The 24,905-nt window shown below is 43.8% G+C and overlaps 4 protein-coding genes across 4 annotated transcripts; all 4 read left to right on the plus strand.

The window, feature by feature from the left end:
- Positions 1 to 2,903: 2,903 nt before the first annotated feature.
- On the plus strand, positions 2,904 to 6,181 carry LOC133920842 (eukaryotic initiation factor 4A-III homolog B). The gene is made up of 8 exons (XM_062365413.1): positions 2,904 to 3,291; positions 3,758 to 3,998; positions 4,077 to 4,157; positions 4,639 to 4,746; positions 4,824 to 4,943; positions 5,091 to 5,258; positions 5,386 to 5,472; positions 5,774 to 6,181. The coding sequence occupies exons 1-8, from the start codon at positions 2,978 to 2,980 to the stop codon at positions 5,885 to 5,887; spliced, it is 1,233 nt and encodes a 410-aa protein (XP_062221397.1). The 5' UTR covers positions 2,904 to 2,977; the 3' UTR covers positions 5,888 to 6,181.
- A 433-nt stretch (positions 6,182 to 6,614) lies between these two features.
- On the plus strand, positions 6,615 to 8,041 carry LOC133920306 (uncharacterized protein At2g24330-like). The gene is made up of 4 exons (XM_062364919.1): positions 6,615 to 6,929; positions 7,037 to 7,187; positions 7,353 to 7,456; positions 7,725 to 8,041. The coding sequence occupies exons 1-4, from the start codon at positions 6,714 to 6,716 to the stop codon at positions 7,830 to 7,832; spliced, it is 579 nt and encodes a 192-aa protein (XP_062220903.1). The 5' UTR covers positions 6,615 to 6,713; the 3' UTR covers positions 7,833 to 8,041.
- A 980-nt stretch (positions 8,042 to 9,021) lies between these two features.
- Positions 9,022 to 15,519, plus strand: LOC133920843 (uncharacterized). Its single transcript, XM_062365414.1, has 6 exons — positions 9,022 to 9,296; positions 9,556 to 9,697; positions 9,954 to 10,057; positions 10,237 to 13,921; positions 14,321 to 14,433; positions 14,564 to 15,519. Exons 1-6 carry the CDS (start codon positions 9,072 to 9,074, stop codon positions 14,936 to 14,938), a joined length of 4,644 nt encoding a protein of 1,547 aa, XP_062221398.1. The 5' UTR covers positions 9,022 to 9,071; the 3' UTR covers positions 14,939 to 15,519.
- An 8,033-nt stretch (positions 15,520 to 23,552) lies between these two features.
- Positions 23,553 to 24,684, plus strand: LOC133920307 (two-component response regulator ORR3). Its single transcript, XM_062364920.1, has 4 exons — positions 23,553 to 23,738; positions 23,876 to 23,922; positions 24,024 to 24,104; positions 24,215 to 24,684. The coding sequence occupies exons 1-4, from the start codon at positions 23,639 to 23,641 to the stop codon at positions 24,374 to 24,376; spliced, it is 390 nt and encodes a 129-aa protein (XP_062220904.1). The 5' UTR covers positions 23,553 to 23,638; the 3' UTR covers positions 24,377 to 24,684.
- Positions 24,685 to 24,905: the final 221 nt, after the last annotated feature.

Raw genomic sequence — 24,905 nt, forward strand, 5'->3', positions numbered from 1 at the left:
CACAAGTCGATCGCCGAGAGTTGGCGTCGCGTACTCCTGGTAGGTCTATTGTGTGCGTACGGGAGGTGCGCTGCCTAATTGGGAGAGCTTGATCTCGTCCTCTGCGTCGGGTTGAGGAAGGTGTCAAACTGAGGCACATCGTATGTGGAACCCTCCACGATGATCCACTCCATATACCTCGTTATCGCTTGTACATCTTTGAAATCTTCGATCTCTTCATATGGTTTACGGAGTAAAACATGTTAACACCAATTGTGAATATAAATTTTATTAATATTACTATTCCAGCTTGCAACAACAATATATTTTATATCTATAACAGAACATAATAAACAAAAAGCTAATGTTACTCCATGTTGTTCTAAAAACCAAGGCCTAAAAGTTTTTCTAAAAAATTATATGTAATAATAATACAAGTACCCTTGAAAACCTAGGTCTAACCCGTTGCTTAAAAATCTAGATCTAAAAATAGTACAACTATCCCTAATTTAGTGTAGCAAAAATGGCTCTATGTCACGTCCTAAAGCCATAATTACATAATTAAGTCTAATTATGCTTCATAAGCATTAGGTTTAATTTTGAGTAATTTTATTTCAGAGCATTAGAGCACTTGGTTTTAAGTAAACTGGATAAGAGAAAGAAATTCGAAAGAGAAATAAATGAATTCACAATTGAAACGAGTTTCTTTTTCTAGCATGCGGGGCTCACATGGGTGGCCAACCACCCTATCTCCTATTGGGGTAGCAGCCATCACCCACTCCTTCAGTCCCACCGTGCTCTCTCTCGCTCCCTCCTGTTTCCAATCGACCAAGGAGAGAGCAGACCCCTCTCTCTCAAGCTTTTTCTTTCTCCCTTGATTCCTCCCTCTAGAAGCCAAATCGAGGTACGCATGTGGTATTCATGGGATCATTAGCTCCTAAGCTCCTCATCCATCCAACTTATTTTCATTTTCTCGAAGGGCTCGAGCCGTTCTTGGTATTTTTGCTTGAAGCACGAGGAACCACGGTTATACTCCTCTTTCAGGGCAATTTCTTCGTTCTTTCATCACCCAATGGTCACCAACCTTCACAGGCACCGTGGCTAAGTCCCTTAGGCTTTCCTCAGCAAGAATGTGTGAATTGGTGGGTCGAGCTAAGTGTCTGGAGTTCTCGAGTTTTTGAGTTTTGGAGAAAAAGAGAGGATTCATATAAGATTTGTGTTAGGAATCGTGTTGCCAGGTTAGTGAGTGAGTTTTAAACTCTATGAACTATCTCAAACATGTTTTTATTTTATTTGGAGAGTCTCGCAAATCTCTCTGGACAACCCGATAGTCCGAATAGAACCCAGATAGTCTGGGTAGTCTAGTAAAAACTCTGATGAATTGTGTTAGAAAATCGTTAGGGTTTAGTGTGCAAGTTGAGTCTAGAACCCACTATATAGTATATATGTATATTTATGTAGGCTAGATTTAACATGCGAGTCGAATCGATCGAGAAAAATCATTAAGAAGTGCAAGTCTACCCAACTCAGAGGATCCGGGTAATTCGTGATGCTTTTAACCGAGCACCCTCGCTCGGAGCCTCATCCAGATAATTCGCCCAATCTAAATAGTCCGGTTTAAACCTAGAGGTTTCGGGTTAATTCGATTTAGATTTAGCAGAGAACCCCCGCCGAAGTACAACCCAGAGGTTCTGAGTTTGACCCGAAGTCGTTTAGATCATAAAGTTTGCTATTATTTCGTACGCCTTGCACTTTTAGCTTGTTATTATTCATATTGTAGCATATTTTGTCGCACCTCATTTATGCTCATCATTGCATACGTTCTTTTTTAGTGAGCGAGGATACAGAGCATGAGTGTGGTTGAATGTGACGCCGAGCCACACGGGTTCTGTGAATTCTGTGTGGGTAGCATCCGACAATCGTTTGAGCAGCAAGGCAAGAAGGATGTTTCTCCTATTAATTTGGATCATATGTGTTTAATGTGATAAAAATATGCTTATGTACGTTATGCATGTTGTTGAGTCGATGTCGAGTCTTGTATGAGTAGAACATATGTTGATGCATTACATCTCGTCTTGAGTTACTGGTGATCCATCTCCTTGTAACTGAGGTTTAACTTAATAATGGTCTAGTTTAAAAGTTAACTGAAATGCCTAGTCATGCATAGATTCTTTGGTAGAAGTTGAGTGATGGTTCAACCCCGTTCGCGAGCTATATGCTTTAATTACCGTCACATTGGTAACAACGTTGGGTTGATGTTGTTGGTTAGTTGAGTAGTGAGGATGAGGCGATATGTGGGTGGTGTTAGGGGTATTTCTCTTGTCCCGATATAGAGTTCCTCAGGGTAGATTGGGAGAGAAACCCGTATACCGTAGATCACTTATGTCGCTTAAACACCAATCGTTGTTGCAGTTGGCTCTATCACGTACCGTACTTAACACATGTCGATCTAATGGTAAGATAAACTAAATATCTCTGTAGACATGATCATTTGAGCTTGCACGTCCACGATGTGAGTGGGAGGATATGTAAGAGACACTTGAGGTTGCTCTGGAAGTTAACCTAAGTGAAATTCGCACCAAGCGATGCCAGTGACAAATTTGCCTGCCCTTATATTAGAAAAGTTATCGTCTGTTGAAAGGGTGACGATAAGTGACATCCAACATAATGCTAATGTGATAAATTTGCTCGTTGGTAGGTGCCGACCACCTCCTGTCGTCCGTTCATTGAGTGACATGAGGTTAGATTTGAGATTTTTCAAAATAGACACATAGATTTGCAAATTTTGGATTTTGAAAATATAAAAATAAAAATTCCAAAAACCACCCTATCATTTCGAGTCAATCACATACACGCCCTTCGCTATGGCCATGGAATCCAAACCAACCGACCTCCACGCCCACCTTATAATAATAAATAATTGCAAAAACCACCAGACCTCCTCTCCTCTCCTCGTCAGTTTCCGAGTCCCACTCTTCCTCCTCTAGGGTTTCGACCAATGGCGGCGGCGGGTGCGGCCACCACCTCCAGGCGCGGCCCCGGCGGAGGCCGCAACCTGGACGACGAGAACCTCACCTTCGAGACCTCCCCGGGGGTCGAGGTCGTCAGCAGCTTCGACCAGATGGGCATCAAGGACGATCTCCTCCGAGGCATCTACGGCTACGGCTTCGAGAAACCCTCCGCCATCCAGCAGCGCGCCGTCCTCCCCATCATCAATGGACGCGACGTCATTGCACAGGCGCAGTCCGGCACCGGCAAGACCTCCATGATCTCCCTCACCGTCTGCCAGACCGTCGACACCGCTGTCCGCGAGTAATTTTTACCCTCGTCTTCTACCAAGAGCCCTCCTCTTTTTTCTTTACCCTAAAAAATCTTCTTTTTGTTGTGTTGGGGATGTTGGGTTTTCGAACTCTGCTTTATGCGAGGAATTATGCAGATTGGGTTGGATTGGATGATTTAATCTGGCAGATTGGGTTGGATTGGATGATTTAATCTGGCAGATTGGGTTGTATTGGATGATTTAATGAGGAATTATCTTCATTGTGAAGTGGATCGACTAGAGTTTCAAATTTTGTCTGGTGTATCAATCCTTGCTATCTGTTATTCACATAAATTTGTCATGCATGGGGAGGAGGCGAGCAATTAGGCACTGTAACTTGATACATCTGTTTTTATTTTAGATTTGTGGGATTATTATGATTTTGATATATGTTTGTTATGTTGAGATTCATATTCAAACAGAGTAAGCTGGGTAGCTGACACGTTTTCTCATTTATAGGGTTCAGGCATTGATACTGTCACCCACCAGAGAACTTGCTTCACAAACAGAGAGAGTTATGCTGGCTATTGGTGACTACCTCAATATTCAAGTGCATGCTTGTATTGGTGGCAAAAGTATCGGTGAAGATATCAGGAGGCTCGAGAACGGAGTGCATGTTGTGTCAGGAACTCCTGGCAGAGTCTGTGATATGATCAAGAGAAGGACCCTCCGAACCAGAGCCATCAAGCTCCTTGTTCTGGTTAGTTCGCTCTCTTATTTTGTTTTTCTGAAATTGTTAACTGCTTGAGGTATACGAGGCTAATTTTTTTCATGACAGGACGAAGCTGATGAGATGTTGAGCAGAGGCTTTAAGGATCAGATTTATGATATCTACAGATATCTCCCCCCGGAACTCCAGGTTAGTATGAGACCTCAATAGTTAGCCCAAAACCTCTGTTTGCCTTTTTCTCTCAGTTTGTTACCTCTCAGAAGATCATAACATAATCCAATCTGCTACCAAGTGTATTTTGATCCCTTTTAACCTTTCCTACTCCATTGTACCAGAACTGTGGCGTCCATGTTCCACCTTTTCTATTACCCCCAATCATCATTCATACATCTTGCTCGTCTTGTCTCTGTTTTCATTTGATGATGCATACCTTGTTAATTGTTATACGCCTACGCTACTTTGTCTGCTCAGTTCCTGATATTTTGTTGTTAGTTTGTCTTGACATGTTAACACAACTTCTGGCCACATTTCTGAAACTACAAATGGATAACAATGAGAAACATGAGCATGTTTTTTTGTGAGCTTGTACTCACATGGAGTAATAGCTTTTACCTGCAATTAGGTTTTAATTCTTGTTGCTACTATCATAAACTGCTTTTCCTGTTCATAGGTTGTTTTGATCTCTGCGACCCTGCCCCATGAGATCCTGGAGATGACTAACAAGTTCATGACCGAGCCAGTTAGGATCCTTGTGAAGCGTGATGAATTGACCCTGGAGGTAAATATCACCGCTAGCGTTGCTTTATCGATTTTGCTGTCCTTTGGCACTTACATTTTTTAATGTCATGTTTTTAGGGCATCAAACAATTCTTTGTTGCTGTTGAGAAAGAGGAATGGAAGTTTGATACGCTGTGTGATCTTTATGATACACTAACCATCACCCAAGCTGTCATTTTCTGCAATACTAAGAGAAAGGTAACATATGATGGTCCTGGAATTATTTTCATAATTCTTCTTTTCCACTAGCACAGTTCTTTTCTTACTGTCCTGCTTTTTTTAAGCTATGCTCACTTGGCATCATTGATGCTTTTTTTTAAGCGGATTTTTTTTTCTTTTGGCCAGGTGGATTGGCTTACTGAAAGAATGCGCAGCAATAACTTCACAGTATCAGCTATGCATGGTGACATGCCTCAACAGGAAAGGGATGCCATTATGAATGAGTTCAGGTCTGGTGCAACTCGTGTGCTAATCACAACAGATGTGTGGGCTCGAGGCTTGGATGTTCAGCAGGCAAGTTGTACTATTTATTTATCTTTTACACTGTTGGTCTTTCACCTGATTGATTTTAGGCTGTTGCTATATGCGGTTGTGTAATGCGTTAATGCTTGAGTATTGACTAGAGTTTGTTTATTTTCAGGTTTCTCTTGTCATAAATTATGATCTCCCAAATAATCGTGAACTTTACATCCATCGCATTGGTCGCTCTGGTCGTTTTGGTCGCAAGGTGAAGTTACAAATTCCCCCCTGCAAACTTTGGCACCTTTTTATTCGAGCCCCTCTCTTGGCTACTTACGTTTGCAAAATTCATGATAGAGTTTGGTTATTGGGTTTCTTATACTGTTAAGTAGGTATAGTTAGTGCTGTTTAACAGAATCCAACCAGCAATTACAATTTTCGCGTATTTGTTAACAGTAAATTTGCAATCCTATAGCTACCAGTCTGATTGCTAGCTCAGCATTGGTGCTTGATATACATAACAATGGGCAGATTCTGACGACAGGAAAGCTGTTTGTGTGCCATTGCAGGGTGTGGCGATCAATTTTGTGCGCAAGGACGACATCCGTATACTGAGAGACATAGAGCAGTACTACAGTACGCAAATTGATGAAATGCCGATGAATGTTGCTGATCTTATTTGAGTGTTGGAGAGAATGCTATTGTATTTTATCAGCTCGGTCTGGCAAGGTGTGGTGGAGCTCCTGGGTGTGCCTGCGTTAGTTTTAGTTTTTGGTGGAACTTTTGCTGTGGCTGTAAACTTAACGAGTGGGCTGTGAGTCTTCCAAAATGGAGTGAAGCGGATTTGTATCCTTCGTGACATGAACTGTATATATTTTAGCTTGCTCCAGGTCTTGTAACCTATTGCTTGATTTGTGCTTTGGACACGAGACTTTTGTTCATCGTTTAAGTGAGACAATGATTTTATGTTGGATTTCCATTGGTCCTCTTGGCCATGTTGATGTTGTGGTGCTTCCAGTTCGTATCCGAATTAGGCTGGCTATGACTCCAGTATTGTCTTGAATTGTCGTCACAGAAAGTCATGGACTTGCGGTTTTTTTTGTTTGTTTGGTTTTGTTTTTGTAAAAGTCTATTTTGTGCTGGAGTATACACTTTATGGATAACGGTGGACGACTGGTGCGCGTGCCTAGCATGACAGGTTCAAATGACGTGCACGTCGAGCTGTTCTTGTGACAGCTGCGATACGAATTGGTGGGTTAATGGCTTTAGCATGCTGTCTCTGAAATGGCCTTGTAGTACCGTGGAAAAAGCATCATTGGACGGAAAAAAGAAAGGAAAAACGTCAATGGCAGCGCCGGACATGCTCCCCAGTCGTCTCCTCATCTCTCACTCTGCTGCTGTTGTGTTGGAGAGGAACATGATGACTAGGCATGCTGTCTAGATCGACACTTTTGCCTTGTTGCACGCAATCTTCACAAGTCTGAAATTCTCAACTTGGCGTGCAAAGCGATGGCGGAGGCACCGCCGAGGCGGCTGGCACGCACCCCCTCCTCCTCGGGCGTCTGGTGGAAGCTTGGCGACCCCGCAGAGTCGTCGTCGGAGGTGGAGCGGCGGCTGCGCGGCATCGCCGAGAAGGAGGCCGCCGTCAGGGCACGCATGGAGAGGCGCGCCGCGGGCGCCCCTGCTGTCCGCCGCAAGATCGCCGTCACGTCGCTAAGCCTTGAGGTGATGATGGATGGGAATGGAATGATGGAGCCATGCATCTATCTATCTATCTATGATGCATCTTGGATTCCATCGTCTCTGACATTCATAGATCCACATGTGGTCAGGTGGTGGCGTTGGTGTATGGCCTATGGACGGCGACAAGGCGGGGCATGGGCTGGCGCAACAGGGGGCTCAAACTGCTGCTCCTGCTGCTGCTGCCTGCACTCGCCATACCCGCCTTGGTCCTGCCGGCATTTGCCCGGTTCCGGAACATGCGTAAGCTTCTCAATCATCTCTCCTTATTGATTGATCATCAAATAATGATCACTTGATGCATGCATGGATGATCACCTTAATTCTTGTTTCCATTTCCATCTTTCGTCGAGCATGCGTGAATGAAACCGCAACAATTCAAGCACCTGAATCTATCTCTGCGTGCAGTGGACGCCAGGGACCAGCAGAAGCTGGAACGGCTTCGAGCAGAAAGGAAGGCAAAGATCGGCCACTTCAGGGGAAGCCTCCACAATCTGCAGAAGCTCATAGAGGTACATATCTATAGCTACTTGCATTCGTCTTGCAGTTTCCACCTTATTTTTCTTTCTCCGTCAGACTTAATTTAGCCATTCAACCAAACTCTTAATTTGTAGCTAAGCTAGGAATGAAAATAGGACACACACACACACACACACACACACACACACAAAAACATATATATATATATATATATATATATATATATATATATATATATATATATATATATATATATATATATATATACTTAATTTGAAGATGCAATTTATTTGGATGCAGAAGTACGATCCTGATGCTGCTGCTGCTGATAGTGATAATGAGGCAGCTGCTAGCAAAAAGCTCAAGAGGACACACTCGCGATTGAACTTCCATGTGGGAGATGATTGAACCTCATGGCTGCACACATGCTATTGCATTCTGTCAAGAACGACTCCTTATTTCCTTTTTCCATTTTCTGTGTGTATTATTGGTATATCTTTTTACAGTGATGCAAGTTAATTTGTAAACTGTGAAGATTTAGTGCCTTGTTGTGCTCTACTGTCGGTCGGTCTTGTTTCCCGGCTCGTTCAACAATATATATCTGTTCAAGTGTTTCCATGGGAAAGAAGCAATATTTGTCCAGAGACCTGGAGCTCATGCAATTTTTTCGATAACTTGTGCCTGATTCGTGCACAGAAAGTTGCAGGCCATCTATTTATATATATATCTCTGGTTGCGATCTTACTGTGCGATCTAATGCTATCATAATGTATCAATCCGACGATCCTACTCTTCACGATTTGAGTATGTATTTGAAACAGACGAGCTAGACAGCATACAGCAATACTGCCGCATGATTGTGTATAATCAATATTTCTTTCCTTCTCCGCCTTACTGCCAAGGCACAGATTGATTCAAAAGTTTGTTAGAAATGGAGATGCAAATAGACAGTATAGTAGTAGGTCAAGAACATGAGGCACCAATGTTTACTTTGTGGGGAAAAAACCATGGGCGTTAGACGACGATCGTAGCTGTACCATGAAAGCTGTAAACCCTTCTCAGAAAAAAAAAAAGATGTCCCAAAGGAAGGTATGTTGCACAATGCAGCTCAAACAAGGGAATAGCACTAGTCATCTGGATGGCTGTCAGGAACTGAAAATTTGCAACTGGGAGCAGACAACTTGGGTTTGTGGGTTGGCACTAATCCAATCTTATGATGTTGCATCATCATCACGCTGTGCTTGGGTTGGATGATTCTTGACATATACATATGTATATGTATGGCGGCGGCAGCAGCAGCAGCAGAAGAAGAATGGTCGGACGTGATGGCCACACATACATAGATACATAGCGGCCCGTTTGCATAGCAATCACAAGTCTGCTCTCCAATTAATTGTTTACGATGAATCATTCTTGTCACTCCTGGACACGAATGGTGTTGAATTTCCATTTTATTTTATATTTTAAAAAAGAAGCTAATGAGTGAATGGAAAAGAAAAGGGAAATATTATAGTTTTTCCTTTTATATTTTAAAAATAGACGTGGAAAGAGAGAGAGAGAGAGAGAGAGAAAGAGGGACCGGCGTTTCTATTTGGTTTGGTACAAGTTTTCCACTCAAAAAAGCAGTCCACGCCGCCGCCAGAGCGCATGGCCGCCGATGACTCCTCCGGTTTCTTCACCGGCGTGTGGCCTCGCCTCCGCGCCGCGGCGTCGAGTTGGCGCCGGAGAGGAGACCGCTCTGGCGGCGACGATGACGATGCTGACGGTGACAACCAAGGGGAGGAGGCAACCGTAAAGTTGCGCCTGGCGCGCCGAGCGACCAAGGTGGCGCGGGTCGGTCGGAACCTCGCCTTCGTCTCCTTCAACCTCGAGGTGAGCTTCGCGCCCCGTGTGCTGTGCTGTGCTCTTTCGACGCGCAATCAAGCAAAGCTGGTCAATTTTTTTTTTTACCATTTCTGTTGGGGCTAAAAATCACATAAACAGTAAGATTGCTCTTCCCTGTCATAGTAATGGGTTGCCTGTCGAAACATTATATTAGCGGATTTCAGTTTTGAACAATAAGCTTATTGACTTCATCTTTATTCGCCTTGTTTTGATCTAGACTTGTTACGAACTGCTCATTCTTGCGCAGGTACTGGTATTTGTTTATGCGTTCTGGAGGGCCAGAAGACGGAATTTGACCTGGAGGCAACCTATCCAAGCACTCCCCATGCTTGTGATCCCTGCCCTAGCTACACTCATTTACGCTGCATTTATACGCTTCGCCAGAAGGCGTAATTTTCATCAACTCTTATCTCTTGCTTTGGGAGTACCTTCCTAGTGCAACGCCATTGTTGTTTGTACATTCCCAATATATATTTATGATGTTTCTCAACTTTCTAACGATTTCTCAAGTTTGAGAGCAATTCATTAACAGACGTTCAAATCTTGTGCTCACTAGTGAACACGACAAAATATTTTATGTAGTTTGAGATGCAACTGGTCGGACGAAGCTCTTGCTAAGTAACGAAAACTCATATTGCTCTGCAGTTGATCTCAAGGACAAGAAAATGCTTGAAAGGCTTCAAGAGGAGAAGCAGACAAATGACTGTGTACCAAGGGAATTTGACCAGAACGAGCAAAACAGTGCCAAGGTCCATCTTCTTCCTTCTTTACCATTCTCTGTGTATAATTTTGCCTGCTTGTGCCTTGTAACTTTTTTATTTATCATCTCAAATTTGCTTTACATTTCTGTGATTTGGATCTTCTTGGTCCTCTTCTTCTGAAATCACCATTCTGTTTCGTTTTATGTAATGTTTGTTTATTGGTGCAGAAATATGATGTTGTGGACGATGCTAGCAAATTTTCAGCTTCAGCTTATTCTGCAGAAACTTCTAAGCTTGGGAAACACCACCAACCGAGTATTAGCTTGAGAGATGATGGTGGAGGAGATATGTCTTGGGGTCATAGCAATGATTTCCAACCAATGCGCTCTGACAGCCTACGACGGAGAAGATTATCTATTGAGAAAACATATATGACCAACAGCAGTGCATTCAGCCAGCCAATTAATTGGTCGTCTGAGCATTTAGCTGATGACCTAGATGACCCAGATTGTATCCAAAGGACTGTAGAACACCATAGCAACTCAGGAGCTGATGTTGCAGATAATGGCACGGTTTACTCCAGTGTGGAGACAAGTTCATGCATACCTGGTTGCAATATTGTTCACATGAATTCAAATGCTACGGATCGTGCTGAATGCACTCCACCATTGAGTAGCCCGAAATCCAATGGAGAACTGGCTCAAGAAGATGCTGTGCAAATAGCACTGGCTGGCCCTAAATCGGACCTTCCTGCCTTTGCAGAGTTTCTTCATGAGGTAGTTGAGGAGAAAGAATCATCTAAGTTCCATGTATCGGAGGAGAACAGGGCGTCCTTCATTTTGGAGAAGGAACTTTTAGTGAGTCCATCTGCAGTAAAAAATATCGAACAACGTTTGGGGACTTCAGGGTTCACCTTGTGCAGTCAAGGGACTGAGAAAGAGGATGTTGCTGGAGGTGTCTGCTTTATTAAGGTCAGCCCTGAGTTGAGCTTCTTATCCTCTCAAGAGCTAGTTTTGGAAGGTAGCAAGGATGCCAGCGATAAAGAATCGTGTGAATTAAACACGCAAGAGGAGAATAACGCAGTTGTCAATTCAGAGGAGGAAGCTTTACATGATCAGCATGTAGTCAGTACTGCTGAACAATGCTCTGGAACTTCAGGGTTCTTTTTGCGCTGTCAAGGTTCCAATACGACGGAGGTTCCTGCAATTGTCAATTTTTTTGCAGTCAGCCATGAATCAAACTATCCAGCACCTGTGGAATCACTTGCAGAGGATGATGAGGACTCCGAGGGGGATGAAACTTCTGATGTGCACTTACCGGAGCAGAAGGGCCAGGAAGCTTTTCCGGATCCATTTGTGGTTGATTCTTATGAGGATCCATTTGCTACATCAGAATTTTTGTCACAAAGTGAAGCAGCCAAAGTTCTGGGTTTTATCAAGGAAGATTTGTCTGAATCACAAGATGAGGTCGCCTCTTCATATGATGGCTGTAACACTGAGAATATGATAGGCGATTCAGTGTCTGTTCAACTCATCCCGGAAGCCAACATAATGGAAGCCCTTCAAGGTGGTCAGGAAACATTGTCTGATCCGCTACACCACAGCAGTTGTGATTCTGCAGGGCTTTTCGTATCTTCAAGTGAGATCAGTAACGATGAAGCTTATTCAAGCAACTCAAATTCTTACTTTTTATATGCCAATTCCGTGGAAGAGGAAGCACCCATACCTGGTCAAGGAGGATATTCTGAATCTAAAGATGAAATGTTTCTGGACACTCCCATCTTGTTAAATGAGGTTACAAGTGCAGCAAGTTGGACAGATAATGCTGGATGTTCTCGATTTATTCCAAACAGTGATAGAACTCAATCTCTTCACGATGGCAAACGAGCTCCACCTAAGAGATCAGAGAGAGCTAATGTTTGTCTTGAGGAAAGTTTCGTATCCTCAGACCAGGAAATCCACTCTGAAAATTTTTCGCTCTATTCCAGGTCATCTTCATGCGTTTCAGAGGTCAACATGATTGAAACTCTTAGGGGTGGCGCATTTCCTATACCAGAAAATGATGAAAGAAATCCCGTGATGGTTCCCAATGTAAACCATGCAGAGAATTATACCAACAATGCAAGGTCTGCTGATTCTTTTCCAGAAATCAACATGACGGAAACTCGTAATGTTGGTAAGGAAGCTACTATTGGTTCAGTGCATGAAGTTTCTTCAAATTTTGTGAATAGTTTGAGAGCTCCTGATGCCGGTAATGACATGGAAAAATTTGATAACTACATAGACTTACTGTCATCTTCAGCTGTTCCAGTAGTTGATGCGTTTGAAGGCTTGCAAGCTGGTCAGGGGTTCTCAGAGGAGCAATGTGAAAATGATCTTACAGTTTGCAAGACCAAAGTGTTTCCTAAGGTAAAAAATGATGAAAATTATTTGACCAACACAATTGGAGATATCCAAGAGTGCAAGGAAAGATCAATTGATGCCTTGCAATCTGCTCAGCCAGGGTTATCCAAGTCCCAAGATGAAGGTGTTTTTACTCTTCACGGAACTTACATGTCTCCTGATGGGATTAGCAATGCTGGACATTATTTGACTGCTGATTATGCTTCAGATATTCGCAATACAATGGGCAGTCATCGCATCAGCCAAAATGCATCACCTGAATCACAACCTCAGGACCACTTAAGTTTCAAGGAGGCTTTCGTATATCCGGATGAGCTTTGTCTTGCTGAAAATAATTCAGGCAACGCAAAGTCATCATTGTGTTCTGCAGAGGTCAACTTGATTGAATTTGTGGACAGTGATCAGAGAGGAACCCCTCAGCAACAAGATGAGAACAATTTGGGTTTTGAGGATATTTACATGGCTCACCAGTGTGGCACTTCTGAAAATCGTCTTAACGATTTGAGGTATCAACATATTTCAGATGCCAATATTGTGGAGACTATTCAAGGTGCAGAAAGATTATCATCAGAGATACTTCATGATGGCATCTTCAGTATTGTCGGGACCTCAACTTCTCTAGATGGTGGCAACAAAGCTGATAATTCTTCAAATAATTCAGGATCTACTATGCATACTGCAACGATTCTCCTAGGTCTTCAAGAAGGAAATTTCAAGCCACAAGATGAGAAGGCAATGGCCATCTCCCAAGATGAGGTTGATAGTGCAGAAACAAATTGCCCAAATTGTACATATGCTGAAGCAACCATGACTGGAGCTGTAGAAGATGTCAATAAACCACCATCTCATTCACAGGATGAACATCCTGGGACTTATATTTCTTCAGAAAAGGGCAAAACGAATGCAACAAATCATTCAAACTACTCGAGATCCTCATCATCTATGCCTGATGACAACTTGATAGAAATTTCTGCAGTAGGTCAAGAAGGATCTTTGGAGCCTAACAATGAATATCCATCTAGTTTTGAGAAGACCTCAATATCCGAAAATTCTCCAAATAATCCAACGTCTGTTTCACATACCAGCATGAAGGAATCTGTAATATTTTCTGGAAAGCGGTTGCCTGATCCATTACTGGAAGACGTTCATAGGTTTGATAAGATTTCTGGTGATGAAAGGGCCAATAAGTCACTAAACGAAAATGGCCCTAGTTATGAGCAGATAGCCATAACTCAAGCTGAGGTCAACTATACTGAAAGTCAAGATTGCACTGAAGCTTCAAATCTTAATTGCACTGAAGCTTCTGAGAGTGTTAGTGAAGGATTTTTCGAGCCAGAACAACAAGGGGGACCAGAATTGGCTCTTAGTCAGGTGGAGATGCCCTTCTTCATAGATGAGGACAAGGGAACTGGAAAGGACCATAATAGTTGCATCGCTGCTTCATCTCATCATGAAATCAGCATTTTGGAGACTCTCCAAGAACTGCCTATAGCTGCTGGAAGTGAAAAAGGTGTGCCTTTGAAATGAACTTACTTTTATTTGATGTGCTGGCTTGTTTGTATGGGAAAAGAGTTACATCTGAAATTAGTACTTTTGGGAAGAACAATCTGCATTCACTTGTTTGGTCCATAGCACAGAGTACCATTCCCATGTAATGCTGTGCTAAGTGTCATAAAAAAATGGGAAATAGTAAATTTAGTGTTTTATATGTTCTAGTACTTAATCAAATTTTGCATCCCAACTCTTTCTTAGATGAGAGAGAAAAAAAAAGGAAGAAAAAAAAGAGAGTGTTATTGAAAGAAATGATAGTGCTACTGAAAATGCAAAATAAAAAATTGACTTTGTCGTATCACTTTATTAGAGAAAAGAAACTATGAATCTTTATTAACTGACGCCTCCTATTTTTCAGGTTTCCCGGACAGCAGTAAAGCATGTGAACCGCATTGCACAGATAAGGAACTAAAAGACCTTAAAATTAATGACATGAAAGAGGACGTTGAAGACTTGGATGAGGACCATGAGGTGAGTCTCACGCCCTCAGATGTCGCTTTGAACTTGTATCTTCTCTACTGAGGTGACTATCACTTCCTGGAACTTGGTATTACAAGGTGTCTGAACTCTACTTACTGGCATTATATGATTGCTGGCACAGAATAATCCCATAGATCTTCTTGGGGCATCTGAAATTACACCTGCCCTGGCACAAAAGCCTTCTGTAAAGCTTTATGCAAAAGATGCTTCTTGGAGAGATTTGGCAATGGGGACGAGCAATGATTTCGAAGCAGCACGAGTGGATGGGCTTCGGCAGAGGAAACCAATATTCACAATCAGCAGTGGCACTGGGAGCAGTACTGTGTCTGAACTAGACGATATGCAGTACACTGAACCTGTCGATGATGATACCAGCCCTCTTAGCACTCCTCTACCTTCATCTGTTGATGTTAATACTCAAAACAGATCAAATGATAAGAGTGTGTGCATTTCAGCAGAATGCTCACCCACTGAACAGCCTGGCAAGAGGATCTAGATTCTAGAAGCTTCCGACTGGAGCTGGTTGGATTGTTTTGGTGGTTGAAGCTTCTACTAACTGGAAAATCATATCAATTAAAGTTTGAGTAAGCATTGTTTTTTGCAAGATGTGTGGTCAGAGAACGTGAACAAAAATGGAGCTTTTGTACAAAGTGTTATGGAATTTTTTGGAAAATGTGAATCTGGTGGCAAAGATATGAAATCAGCTCTGGATATAGTTACTTGTGCCTTGAGTAGATCCATCCTTGTTCTTGCATGTTGTCTTCAAGAATCGCGGATTTTTTTTAAAAGAGAAGGCCATCTTTTGGAGTTCTTGTCCCCCGAGGGGGGGGGGGGGGGGGGCTGTAGTTGCTTGTGTATGCATTTGTACATTTCTGTATATTTTGGTAAATATATTGCCATCATTGGCACCTGTATAATTAGTTAAAATGCCTCCCCGCTTCTTTAGGTGACAGTACTTTACATGAGTGCATCTCATGTCTAGTGTTTTTTTGTCTGAGTTGTAGGATATCAGAGGTTTGCATTTTTGTGTGTAAAATTCACAAACTTTTTGCTTGTGTATTTCATGTTGGTACTGCATATATGTTTCCCCAAAGAAATTTTCTAATTTTTTCATATTGTTTACACCTCTGCAGTAATTGATACTGTTTTTGGTGGTAGATGAATTATTGAGATCCTCGTTATCCTAATTATATTCTTATCTTTATCCTGGCAGCTATCATTACAAAACTAATGTGATACAGTTCTTGACTAGACATACCCCATGAACTTTATAACACGGTTCCACAGATCTCTGATATCAACAATGGATTCCTCTCCACGGTCATGGAGGTTGCAGCATACACCTCCAGAGATGATCTCCACGTCGTAAATTGTCAACCTAATTTGCGGTAATGCTTATATGGATCGATTGTGTGCTTTTACATTTGTATGTGATTGCGCCATCTTGCAGGATTGACAGGAGAAAACAGCGAGGCGCACGAGATTGGCGGGATATACTTGATGCAGTGGGCTAACCGGGAGCAAACTATTGTGCAAGGTGGGGCTGCTCACCGCTCGGGGCCTTACCACGACTACTTGAGGTGGTTGCACAACAACTCCTAGTTGTCGATCAAACCACCTCAAGTTGTGGTTCAAGCAGAAGATTTGCAAGACTCCGATGATGGGGATGAGTTGGTAGATTAGTATGATCAGATCACTCGTCATGATCGCCAGCCTGAGTGTGCCCCACTTCACAACTACATAGTACTTGTAATTGATGATAGGTTCATCGTACTAACTCATGGTTTGTATCGTACTTAATGTATTGCATCGTGTTTGCAGGGCCAGCAGCTCGGATACCTTGCAAATGAGGCTGAACAAGCATTGCTAGTCCCACGGAGTTCCGAGGAGGAGGTCGGCCACCTTCGCGGCTTCGTGGAGGTAACAATTCATGTATAAGCATCGTCCTAAGTTTTCCCCTTTTTTGCTGCATTCGAGTACGCACTGACATTTTCACTTGATGGCAGAGGTTTCGTAGGAGTTGTCGTCGTCTGGCGTACAAGATGAGCTGCATGACAACGCCGGATGTGGCTCTAGCATCAGGTGGTACTTCCTCCCAGCCATCTACTGGCCACGTGACAGCTTCGACACAACAGACATCGATACACTATGGTACCCGGGCCCGCAATCGCAGTGGTAGTGTTGCATGCATGCAATCGCGCTCTAGCACAAGGAGTGCTTCTGCCTCTGTGGGTGTGGCTACACATGGGAAAGGTAAGGCTCGACGTGAGGAACTCTCTGAGAGTGATGAAGAAATCTCGGAGGGTGGTGACCCATCCTACAGGGCCAATAATATTGGGAGCTCGCAGCTCGCATGTGCTCCTCCACCGATATAGCCTTCACAGCACCCGCGGTGTCAATGTTACAGGACCGACATTGGGAATGCCAATATCCTTGCTACCAAACCAGAGTGTGAACGGAGGAAGAAGAAGCCATACACACCTAGGGGTTGAGTTGTGAAGAATGTGTGCGATGCTTAACTATTGAATAATTTCATGCGTGTGATGCTTTTATATGGATTCTATGTATTAAGCACTTGTGTCGTTTCGAACAATAACATTTGATGAAAATGTTGTTTGGAACCATTTAACACTATGCCATCAAATTAATATGTGTGCTACAATCAAATTGCATTTCGATTGTTTACGAAAGGATATCAATTGCATTTTGATTGTTTGAGAACGGATACAATTGCATTTCCAACAATTGCGCGTATTAAATGTATCTGCGAGATTGAAATTTTGTTTCGATCCTGGAATGCTACTCAGTCTAACCGTGCTCAACGTAGCCTGTACATGTTTGTCACGTCACGTATAGTGGCGTGACTAGTAACATAATCAAGCCAATAGGCTTGGCATGACAATCTTGTACAGACTTCGAAGCAGCCTCCAGGCTTGTCACGCTGAAATAGCTGGCGTGACAGACCTCTTAGTCATGTCAAGACCTGTGGCATGACCCAACACGGCGTCGCGTCGTAGGTCCCCTCCATCCATGGCTCCCAGTGCTCCCCTGCAAATGGAAACGAGCTGGTGCGGTTCCAACTTTGGTCACGCCAAGTGTTTCTTGGCGTGACCCAACATGGCATCACGTCTGCCCTTTTCCTCCCCCCTCGATACCAGTGAGCCATTGCAATTGGGGTGCCTCTGGCATGACAGCACAATGTGTCACACCAATGGACCTGGCGTGACACCACAGTGAGTCACGCCAATATTCCTAGTGTGACACAATGTTCACCAGCTTTACAACATGTTTCTTTTTATTTCATTTATCTTAGATGGTAAGAAGTATACATTTTATCGATGACCAACATGCTTGGTCTAGACTGGCCAGACATGTTTTATTTACAGAGTATATTGTTCATAATCCCACCATAGGCGATATGCATAATTACCGTAATAACACACGAATAAACATACCAATGACATAAATAAAACAATCCATATGGTTACACATAGTATAATAGACGATGATTATAAAAGTTCACAAATAATTTATAACATAGTACATTGATATAGGATACCAACCATATACCCATCGAATTGACCCCGCATGCTAATCATCCGATCCATCATAGAGCAACGCATCATCACTATCATCATCATCGCCTGGGACAACCACATGCAAATTAGCAACAAGAGTCTTTATTGTCTCCATTTGCACCGCATTACCCGCTACCTATTCACCCTCCATGGCTCTCCTCTTGTGTTGGGGATACATAGCAATAAAAATCACAAGTTGCCTTCTTACGGTTGTCCAGATAGCTTGACAGCACCATCGGATGACGCTTACTCCTCCATGCGATCTCATGATCCACCTCATCTTTATCAAGGTACTGAAAGTGCATCTAGGCCCCCTAAGTGAGTTTTGGCTTATTGATGACAAAACGATTAAGGATCGAATATGTTTATCTAAATCATGAACAGGTTTTAGTCTAAATTGAGAATCCTTATGACGATTGACGCCCTTCGAAAAGAAAAGAGAAGCAATGAGGAGTACTCAATAGGATTTAAATTTTTCTATTTTTAAAACTGGGTCTAGGATAGCCGCTCTATTAAGAGGGTTGCATTTGATTGCTTGTTTAGTGTCTCAATGCTCAAGATATCCTTTAGAATCAATAAGTTGAGAGACACACTCACCCACGGACACCGGGATGTTAGACAGAAGTTCACTGAGTCTGGAGTCTCCGATGTTCACCGGATACTCCGGTACTCAGTATTTAGGTCGGAGTCTCCAAGACAGACTCCGGTAGAAGGTGCTCGGGTCCGAATTTCTTTTTGCCCGGAGTCTCCGGTGTCCACTCAATACTCTGGTGATTGGTGAGTTCTCGGAGACTCCGCCAGAGGTCAATCGGTTAGGCATTTATTTTTGTTGAAAAAGACCGGAGTCTCCGGTATTCACCGGATACTCCGGTACGAGAAAATATCTTTTACCGGAGTCTTCGAGGGAGACTCCGGCAAGTGTGGCTCGGTTAATATTTATTCTTTTGTTAAAAAGGACCGGAGTCTCTGGTGTTCACTGGATACTCCGGTACCTGGAGAAGCCGGAGGGTCCGGCAAGTCTCCGGACTTTGCCTGAGTGATAGCCCTGTCAGGACCGGAGACTCCAGCAACATAACAGAACCATGACGGCTAGTTCTGACTGTGACCGTTCGGACGTCGTTTTGGAATTGAGACCGGATATTCCGGTGTTCACCGGTTAGGTGTGTCAGAACAGTAACGGTTAGTTTTTGAGAGAGGGCTATATATACTTTCACACCCCATAGCTTTAAATGCTTGCTGTTGCTGTTGAACTCTACACTCCTAGAGCATTCCAAGAGCATCCAAAGTCTCTCCAACCATGTCTAGTGCTTAGTTTTGCGCAAATTTAGTAAGTTTGGGTTTGAAGTGAGATTAAGGCACTTGAGCATTGAGTTCTTCATTAAGCATTCGCTGTGATCATTTCTTTTGTAGCCTTGTGCTTCTAGACGGCAAGGCGTCGCCTGTAGAGCACCCAATCTTTGTGGAGTGTCACGAGAAGTTTGTAATCGACTTCAAATTGAGTAAGGAAATTCTAGCTTGATCTTTGTGGTCGCTAGAAGAGGATATGGTTGGAAAATACCCGGCTCTTTATGAGCTCCTCAACGGAAACGTAGGTACTTCTTTGTGAGGTGGCTGAACTCCGGGATAATCCCTTGTGTTCTCATTTGTACAATTTACTTAATTGTGTAGCTTTGAGAATTTTCCATATAATTAGTCCTAGTGATCATCTTGCTAGTATTTATTGTTGTTTAAGCTTTGTGATATCTAGTAGACTTAATATCACCTTTAGGTTCTAGTTGTTCGTGTTAATTCTTAGTTATTCTCGAAATCCTGTATAGACCGGAGACTTTGGACAGACCGGAGTATCCGGCATCTTTTAATCCGCTGTTTAGTTTTAATTTTCAGAAAAACCTATTCACCCCCTCTAGGCATTTTCAGGTACTCCTCCCATGAACATCTCCCTGTACTCTATGCCCCAAAATGCATTCATATGAACTCTCATTAATAAGGTATAACCAACATAGAATATCAAAACAGAAAATATAGATAATATGCATACAACTAACCATGTCCTTTCCAACCACATGTCCGCAATAGTATCCCACACCAAGTTCGGAGGGCACTATCCCGTACAGAGCATTGACACCATAAGTGCACTTCCTTGGACGACATGATTCTATCACCCTCTATTCACCTTCACTTGATCGTGGTCCTCCTCTATCTATTTACCATCGGTACCGTATAATAAATTCCGAAAGTTACAAGTAGCACCATACCGCTGCATTCAAATTCATGATGCAAGGTACATAACATCTAATTCTACTTCACTCAAATTGTGAACACCAAATGTACACAGTTTTTATCTTTATCATCCTGTCGGTGTATCAGGAACCAGGGGTCCCCGAATCCCGAGGCCAGGCTAGTCATCCGCCACATGGCGCCATCCTGCGAGGTCTCTCTTATAGGATGAGGAAAGGCCAAGTCCCGGGAGAAGGTGCTCGGGGCCACGGTCGGTGGCCCCCGAGTACCCCAGTGCCTCGATGATCCACGGAATCCGAGTACCAGGAAGAAAGTGCTCGGGGAGGTGCCCGGTCACCCCCGAGCACCCTAGTCCCCCGACAATCAGAAGAGCTAAGTTCCGGGAGAGAGTGGTCGGGGCTGCGTGCGGTAGCTCCCGAGCGCTCGGTTCCCTAAAGATCCGTACAAGAGTGCTCAGGAGAGAGTGCTCGGGGCTGCACGTGGCAGCCCCCGAGCACTCGGTTCCCCGAGGGTTCGTGCAAGAGTGCTCGGGAGAGAGTGCTCGGGGAGGTGAACAGTACCTCCGAGCACCCGGCACCCCGAGGACAAGGATGGGCATTCTCGGGAGAGAGTGCTCGGGGATGTGAACAGTACCCCCCGAGCACTCGGTACCCCGATGACCCAGAAAGGCCCCCGAGGGGCCTACCGATGAGGCGTCAACCAGCCAGAGGTCCGAGGCCGCATTTAATGAGCGTGCGTGGCCTGACAGCTCTAACTGTTCCCGCCACGCTCAGCGTCAGTTCCTGCCACGTTTTGGCAGAGAGGCGTGGGGTCATTAATTGCACAGGTCCCGTCCCGTGCCATCCGGCTTGTCTCGGGATAACGTTGTGAGGATCAAGGGGTTTCGTCTGCCGCACTGCTGTGGCAGGGGAACAAGACAGGGTGAGCACGCTGGGTTTCTCTGCGGCTGCCCGGTGGGCCCTTTCCATGGCGCCCGTTGCCAGGGCATTTATGGTGACGGGCGACCGGGCGTGCGACGCATTTTTCACCCCCAGTCACTTCACCCAGAAGAAATGATGACACCCTTTCCATTTATAGCGTCTCGGAACTCGAGCCCCCTCCTTTCCGTTCGGGGCATGTCGTGACCAGCGAGTACTTAAAATAGCAGGTAACACAGAAAGGAGAAGGACAACGAGAGACAACACCAACAACGGCGAAAAAACCCCAACCCCAAGACGAACCAGACCCACAACGAGAGTCCGGGGGTAGACACGAAGAACACAGCGCAAGAGAGACACTGTGAGCAAGGTTGAGCACAGTTCCAACTGAAGAACAAGGAGCCTCAAGGTCATAGTTAGGCCAACATCCTTGTAATCAGCAACATCCTCGAGGGACTTCCTCAGGACAGTTATAGCATCCATACATGAGTAGGGTATTACGCCTCCGTGCGGTCCGAACCTGTCTAAATTCCAGTGCATTTACTTCTTCTTGCACTAGGTCGTCACCCCCACCACCGGCTGTTGCATTCATTCCGATTTATTTCTCCGACAAACTTATTCAGGATCATCCCCCGACCGAATCTCTAAAAAGGGGTCTCTCGGGATCCATGCGACGGAAGTTAATCCTTCGACACATCCCTTCACAATAGAAGTAAAAAGATTCCTAAAAGATTCACACAACACACTATACTTCCCACAGTAAATGACCATTTCCCTTCTCAATTGTGATGTAGCAGTTTGAGTATGTCTTTCATTATTTGTGCGTAAGAATATCTTGGCCATGTTAGGCGTGAGGCTTGTCAGATTTCCTGCACTACGAAACACCACTTAACCGTACAACATTGTTTGCATGCTGCCAGTTGTCAATGAACTGTCGTGATCCTGCAGTCATCAGGTCGGCTGACCATGCTGGATGCTTCAAATCCACAGTAACATTGTTGACTTGCTTAAAATATTGACCTCAAACATTAAATATCCTGTCAATCACAAGTAGTGTGGTTTAAGTGTATTATGTCAACGTAATAAATCTTTGAGATCAGTTGACATGCCAAAACACTAATACCTGATGTGAACTCTTCTTTCATGAGGACTCCATGCACCCCCTTACGCCATCTGGTTGCCGAAAGATATGTTGTAAGGTACACACTATTTACCCTTAATTTTTCTTTTTGATAAAAGTCAGCAGGATGTGGGCATATGGCCTTGGAGGTGAAGAATTCCCATTGAAACCCATATATGCAGATTGTGGCATTATGTCCACTTGTAGTTATTGCTTCAGGTACCTAAAATTGTACCTTTTTGAATGCTTATGATTCATGAAATTGATTGTTGAGCTGCAGGGATGGAGGAAATGTTTCACAACACATTGGATCTCAACCTGAATTGAATTTTGAAACCATTTACATTTTGTTTTCACTGACCAGGTAAGAATACATTTCCCCACTTTTGCAGCAAATTTAAATGGAGCTCAAAAGAAAACATATTCTTCTTGTTCTTTTGTGTTTCAAAGGCAACATCTGAATTGCATTTTTCTTGAGTTGACCTCATGCTTCCGATCCCCAATGTTAACTCAATAGCAGCAGCTCCGTCTTGAACAGCTGACACTTGGACACTTATGAAGTATGGACTAATATAATGCTTCACAAAGAACAAAAGGCGCAGCTCCCAAGATCGATCAGTAGCAGCGATCCCTCTTCTACGAACAATCACGTTGCTATCACGAGCCATGTCCTGGTTGTGGTCTTCTGTATGGAAGTCCAGATGCAGAGAAACCGACTTCAGGGATTATTTTAAGAAAGTGGCTTCTTCTTTCCCGGCATCAGGTCAGACATTACATTTCAGAATCTCTGAGTTCTTAATTTTTGATTAGTTTTTGAATTATTGCATGCTTCTGCCAGTTCAATTCTAGAACTGGGGTGGGAGTGGTAGTTGCTGTGCACAAACAAAATTATCCGAAAGATTCCCTCTCGGATATGATGAATGTGGATAGTTCGTGCATGATTATCCTTTCTCGTGGAAAATATGTTTCAAACAAGTCAAGATCTGGATCTTGTGTGATCATGACAAGACCATGTGAACCGTGAGTTGTGACTCGAGAATGAAATGGATGAGATCGAGCTGGTTACTTATGTTGACCTTAAGTGTGTGTTTTTTTTATCATCATCTGCCTGGAGTCTATTTAGGCTATATGATCCCTGGGGACCCAGACAGAAAATGTCGGGTTTGGGCATTTGGATAGGCGCCTCGATCGGCCAGCGCTGCACCGACTGGGCATTTGGTTTGTATTCTATTGGCTCTCTCTAAGTGTATAAAATGGCGGGACTTGGTGCCATTTCAGCCAGCTACTCTACTTGCCAGTCGGCAAAAGGCGGTATCTGCTGCTCCTTTCTCTAGCAGTGTCTCATGTCGACGACGGCGCCGGAGCCGCACGTCCTGGCTGTGGACGATAGCATCGTCGACCGTGCTGTCATCTCACGGCTCCTCCGCAGCTCCAAATACCGAGGTACCATTCCAGGACATGTTGATTGAAGGTGTAATTTATCTGCACAACCAGTTCTCTCAACAGTATTTTTGGTTCACTGAATTTTATTCGTTGTCCCTTGATCTGATCTTCAATCTCCCTTTGTTGGATTGGTGCAGTTACGACGGTGGATAGTGGCAAGAGAGCATTGGAGGTTCTCAGTCTGGTAAGCAGGCTCACGCTCCATTGTATGTATATTAATCTAGTGCATGCCTGTGTCGCGTTGGGAAAAGAAAGGGGAACAAGTTGAGTGTGTTCATGTTACAGGATCCCTGCAATGTGCACATGATCATCACGGATTACTGCATGCCGGAGATGACCGGCTACGACCTCCTCAAGAGGGTCAAGGTTAGTTTGCATTCAGTCTGAGATATCGACGTCTGATTATTAATATGCATGCATGGGTGGTGGTCGACTCGGAACAATATAACATAGCATAATGATGATGTGGTGTACAGGAGTCGGCGGAGCTGAGGGAGATCCCGGTGGTGATCATGTCGTCGGAGAACTCGCCGACGAGGATCCGGCGGTGCCTGGAGGAGGGTGCGGAGGAGTTCCTCATCAAGCCGGTGCGGCCGTCGGATGTGTCGCGGCTCTGCAGCCGCGTCATGATGCAGTAACGTAGCTGGAGGAATCAATAGCTGACAAAGATCGAAGAGCAGCAGAAGAGAGTGTAATGTAGACGATCAAGATTCAGATTGGAGGATTTGTATTCAAGGCACATCACATGATGGAGACATGCATGGCTAACGACAGTTGGTCCCATTTGATTCAGCTCAGCTGATTAACAAAGGAGTAGATCATATCATGGGTCCTTTTGACTCAGGTGGAACGGAAACGATGTACCTATATGTACATTTCCTATACCTAATGACTTTAGCATTCAAATTTTGATTCAGTAAGAAACGATATATACTTCAACAGGACTGACCATGATCCGGTTCTGATTTCTGATCTGCATTATGTATTTGCTACTACTCCTATATCAGTGCTCATCAATTCAAAGTTGGTGGTTGTTTGGATGACCATAAATTACACACATCTAATCCTTTCGGGCATACTGGCATCAAAGCATGAATTACATTGCATGGAGAGAGTTTAAGAACCCAACATACTCATTTTTGAAGATTGGACACCACACTGTGTCTA

The sequence above is a fragment of the Phragmites australis genome, chromosome 6 (assembly GCF_958298935.1).
Source record: "Phragmites australis chromosome 6, lpPhrAust1.1, whole genome shotgun sequence".
In the NCBI taxonomy this organism is placed as follows: domain Eukaryota; kingdom Viridiplantae; phylum Streptophyta; class Magnoliopsida; order Poales; family Poaceae; genus Phragmites; species Phragmites australis.

Bases quoted from the DNA above. Each gene is read 5' to 3' on its own strand.
- LOC133920843 (XM_062365414.1), top strand. From the start codon at position 9,072: ATGGCCGCCGATGACTCCTCCGGTTTCTTCACCGGCGTGTGGCCTCGC. The intron at 10,058-10,236 runs GTCCATCTTCTT...TTATTGGTGCAG, and splicing joins ACGAGCAAAACAGTGCCAAG to AAATATGATGTTGTGGACGA. The intron at 14,434-14,563 runs GTGAGTCTCACG...TTGCTGGCACAG, and splicing joins ACTTGGATGAGGACCATGAG to AATAATCCCATAGATCTTCT.
- LOC133920307 (XM_062364920.1), top strand. From the start codon at position 23,639: ATGTCGACGACGGCGCCGGAGCCGCACGTCCTGGCTGTGGACGATAGC. The intron at 23,739-23,875 runs GTACCATTCCAG...GGATTGGTGCAG, and splicing joins CCGCAGCTCCAAATACCGAG to TTACGACGGTGGATAGTGGC. The intron at 23,923-24,023 runs GTAAGCAGGCTC...TTCATGTTACAG, and splicing joins CATTGGAGGTTCTCAGTCTG to GATCCCTGCAATGTGCACAT.
- LOC133920306 (XM_062364919.1), top strand. From the start codon at position 6,714: ATGGCGGAGGCACCGCCGAGGCGGCTGGCACGCACCCCCTCCTCCTCG. The intron at 7,188-7,352 runs GTAAGCTTCTCA...CTCTGCGTGCAG, and splicing joins TGCCCGGTTCCGGAACATGC to TGGACGCCAGGGACCAGCAG. The intron at 7,457-7,724 runs GTACATATCTAT...ATTTGGATGCAG, and splicing joins ATCTGCAGAAGCTCATAGAG to AAGTACGATCCTGATGCTGC.
- LOC133920842 (XM_062365413.1), top strand. From the start codon at position 2,978: ATGGCGGCGGCGGGTGCGGCCACCACCTCCAGGCGCGGCCCCGGCGGA. The intron at 4,747-4,823 runs GTAAATATCACC...TCATGTTTTTAG, and splicing joins GTGATGAATTGACCCTGGAG to GGCATCAAACAATTCTTTGT. The intron at 5,259-5,385 runs GCAAGTTGTACT...GTTTATTTTCAG, and splicing joins GAGGCTTGGATGTTCAGCAG to GTTTCTCTTGTCATAAATTA.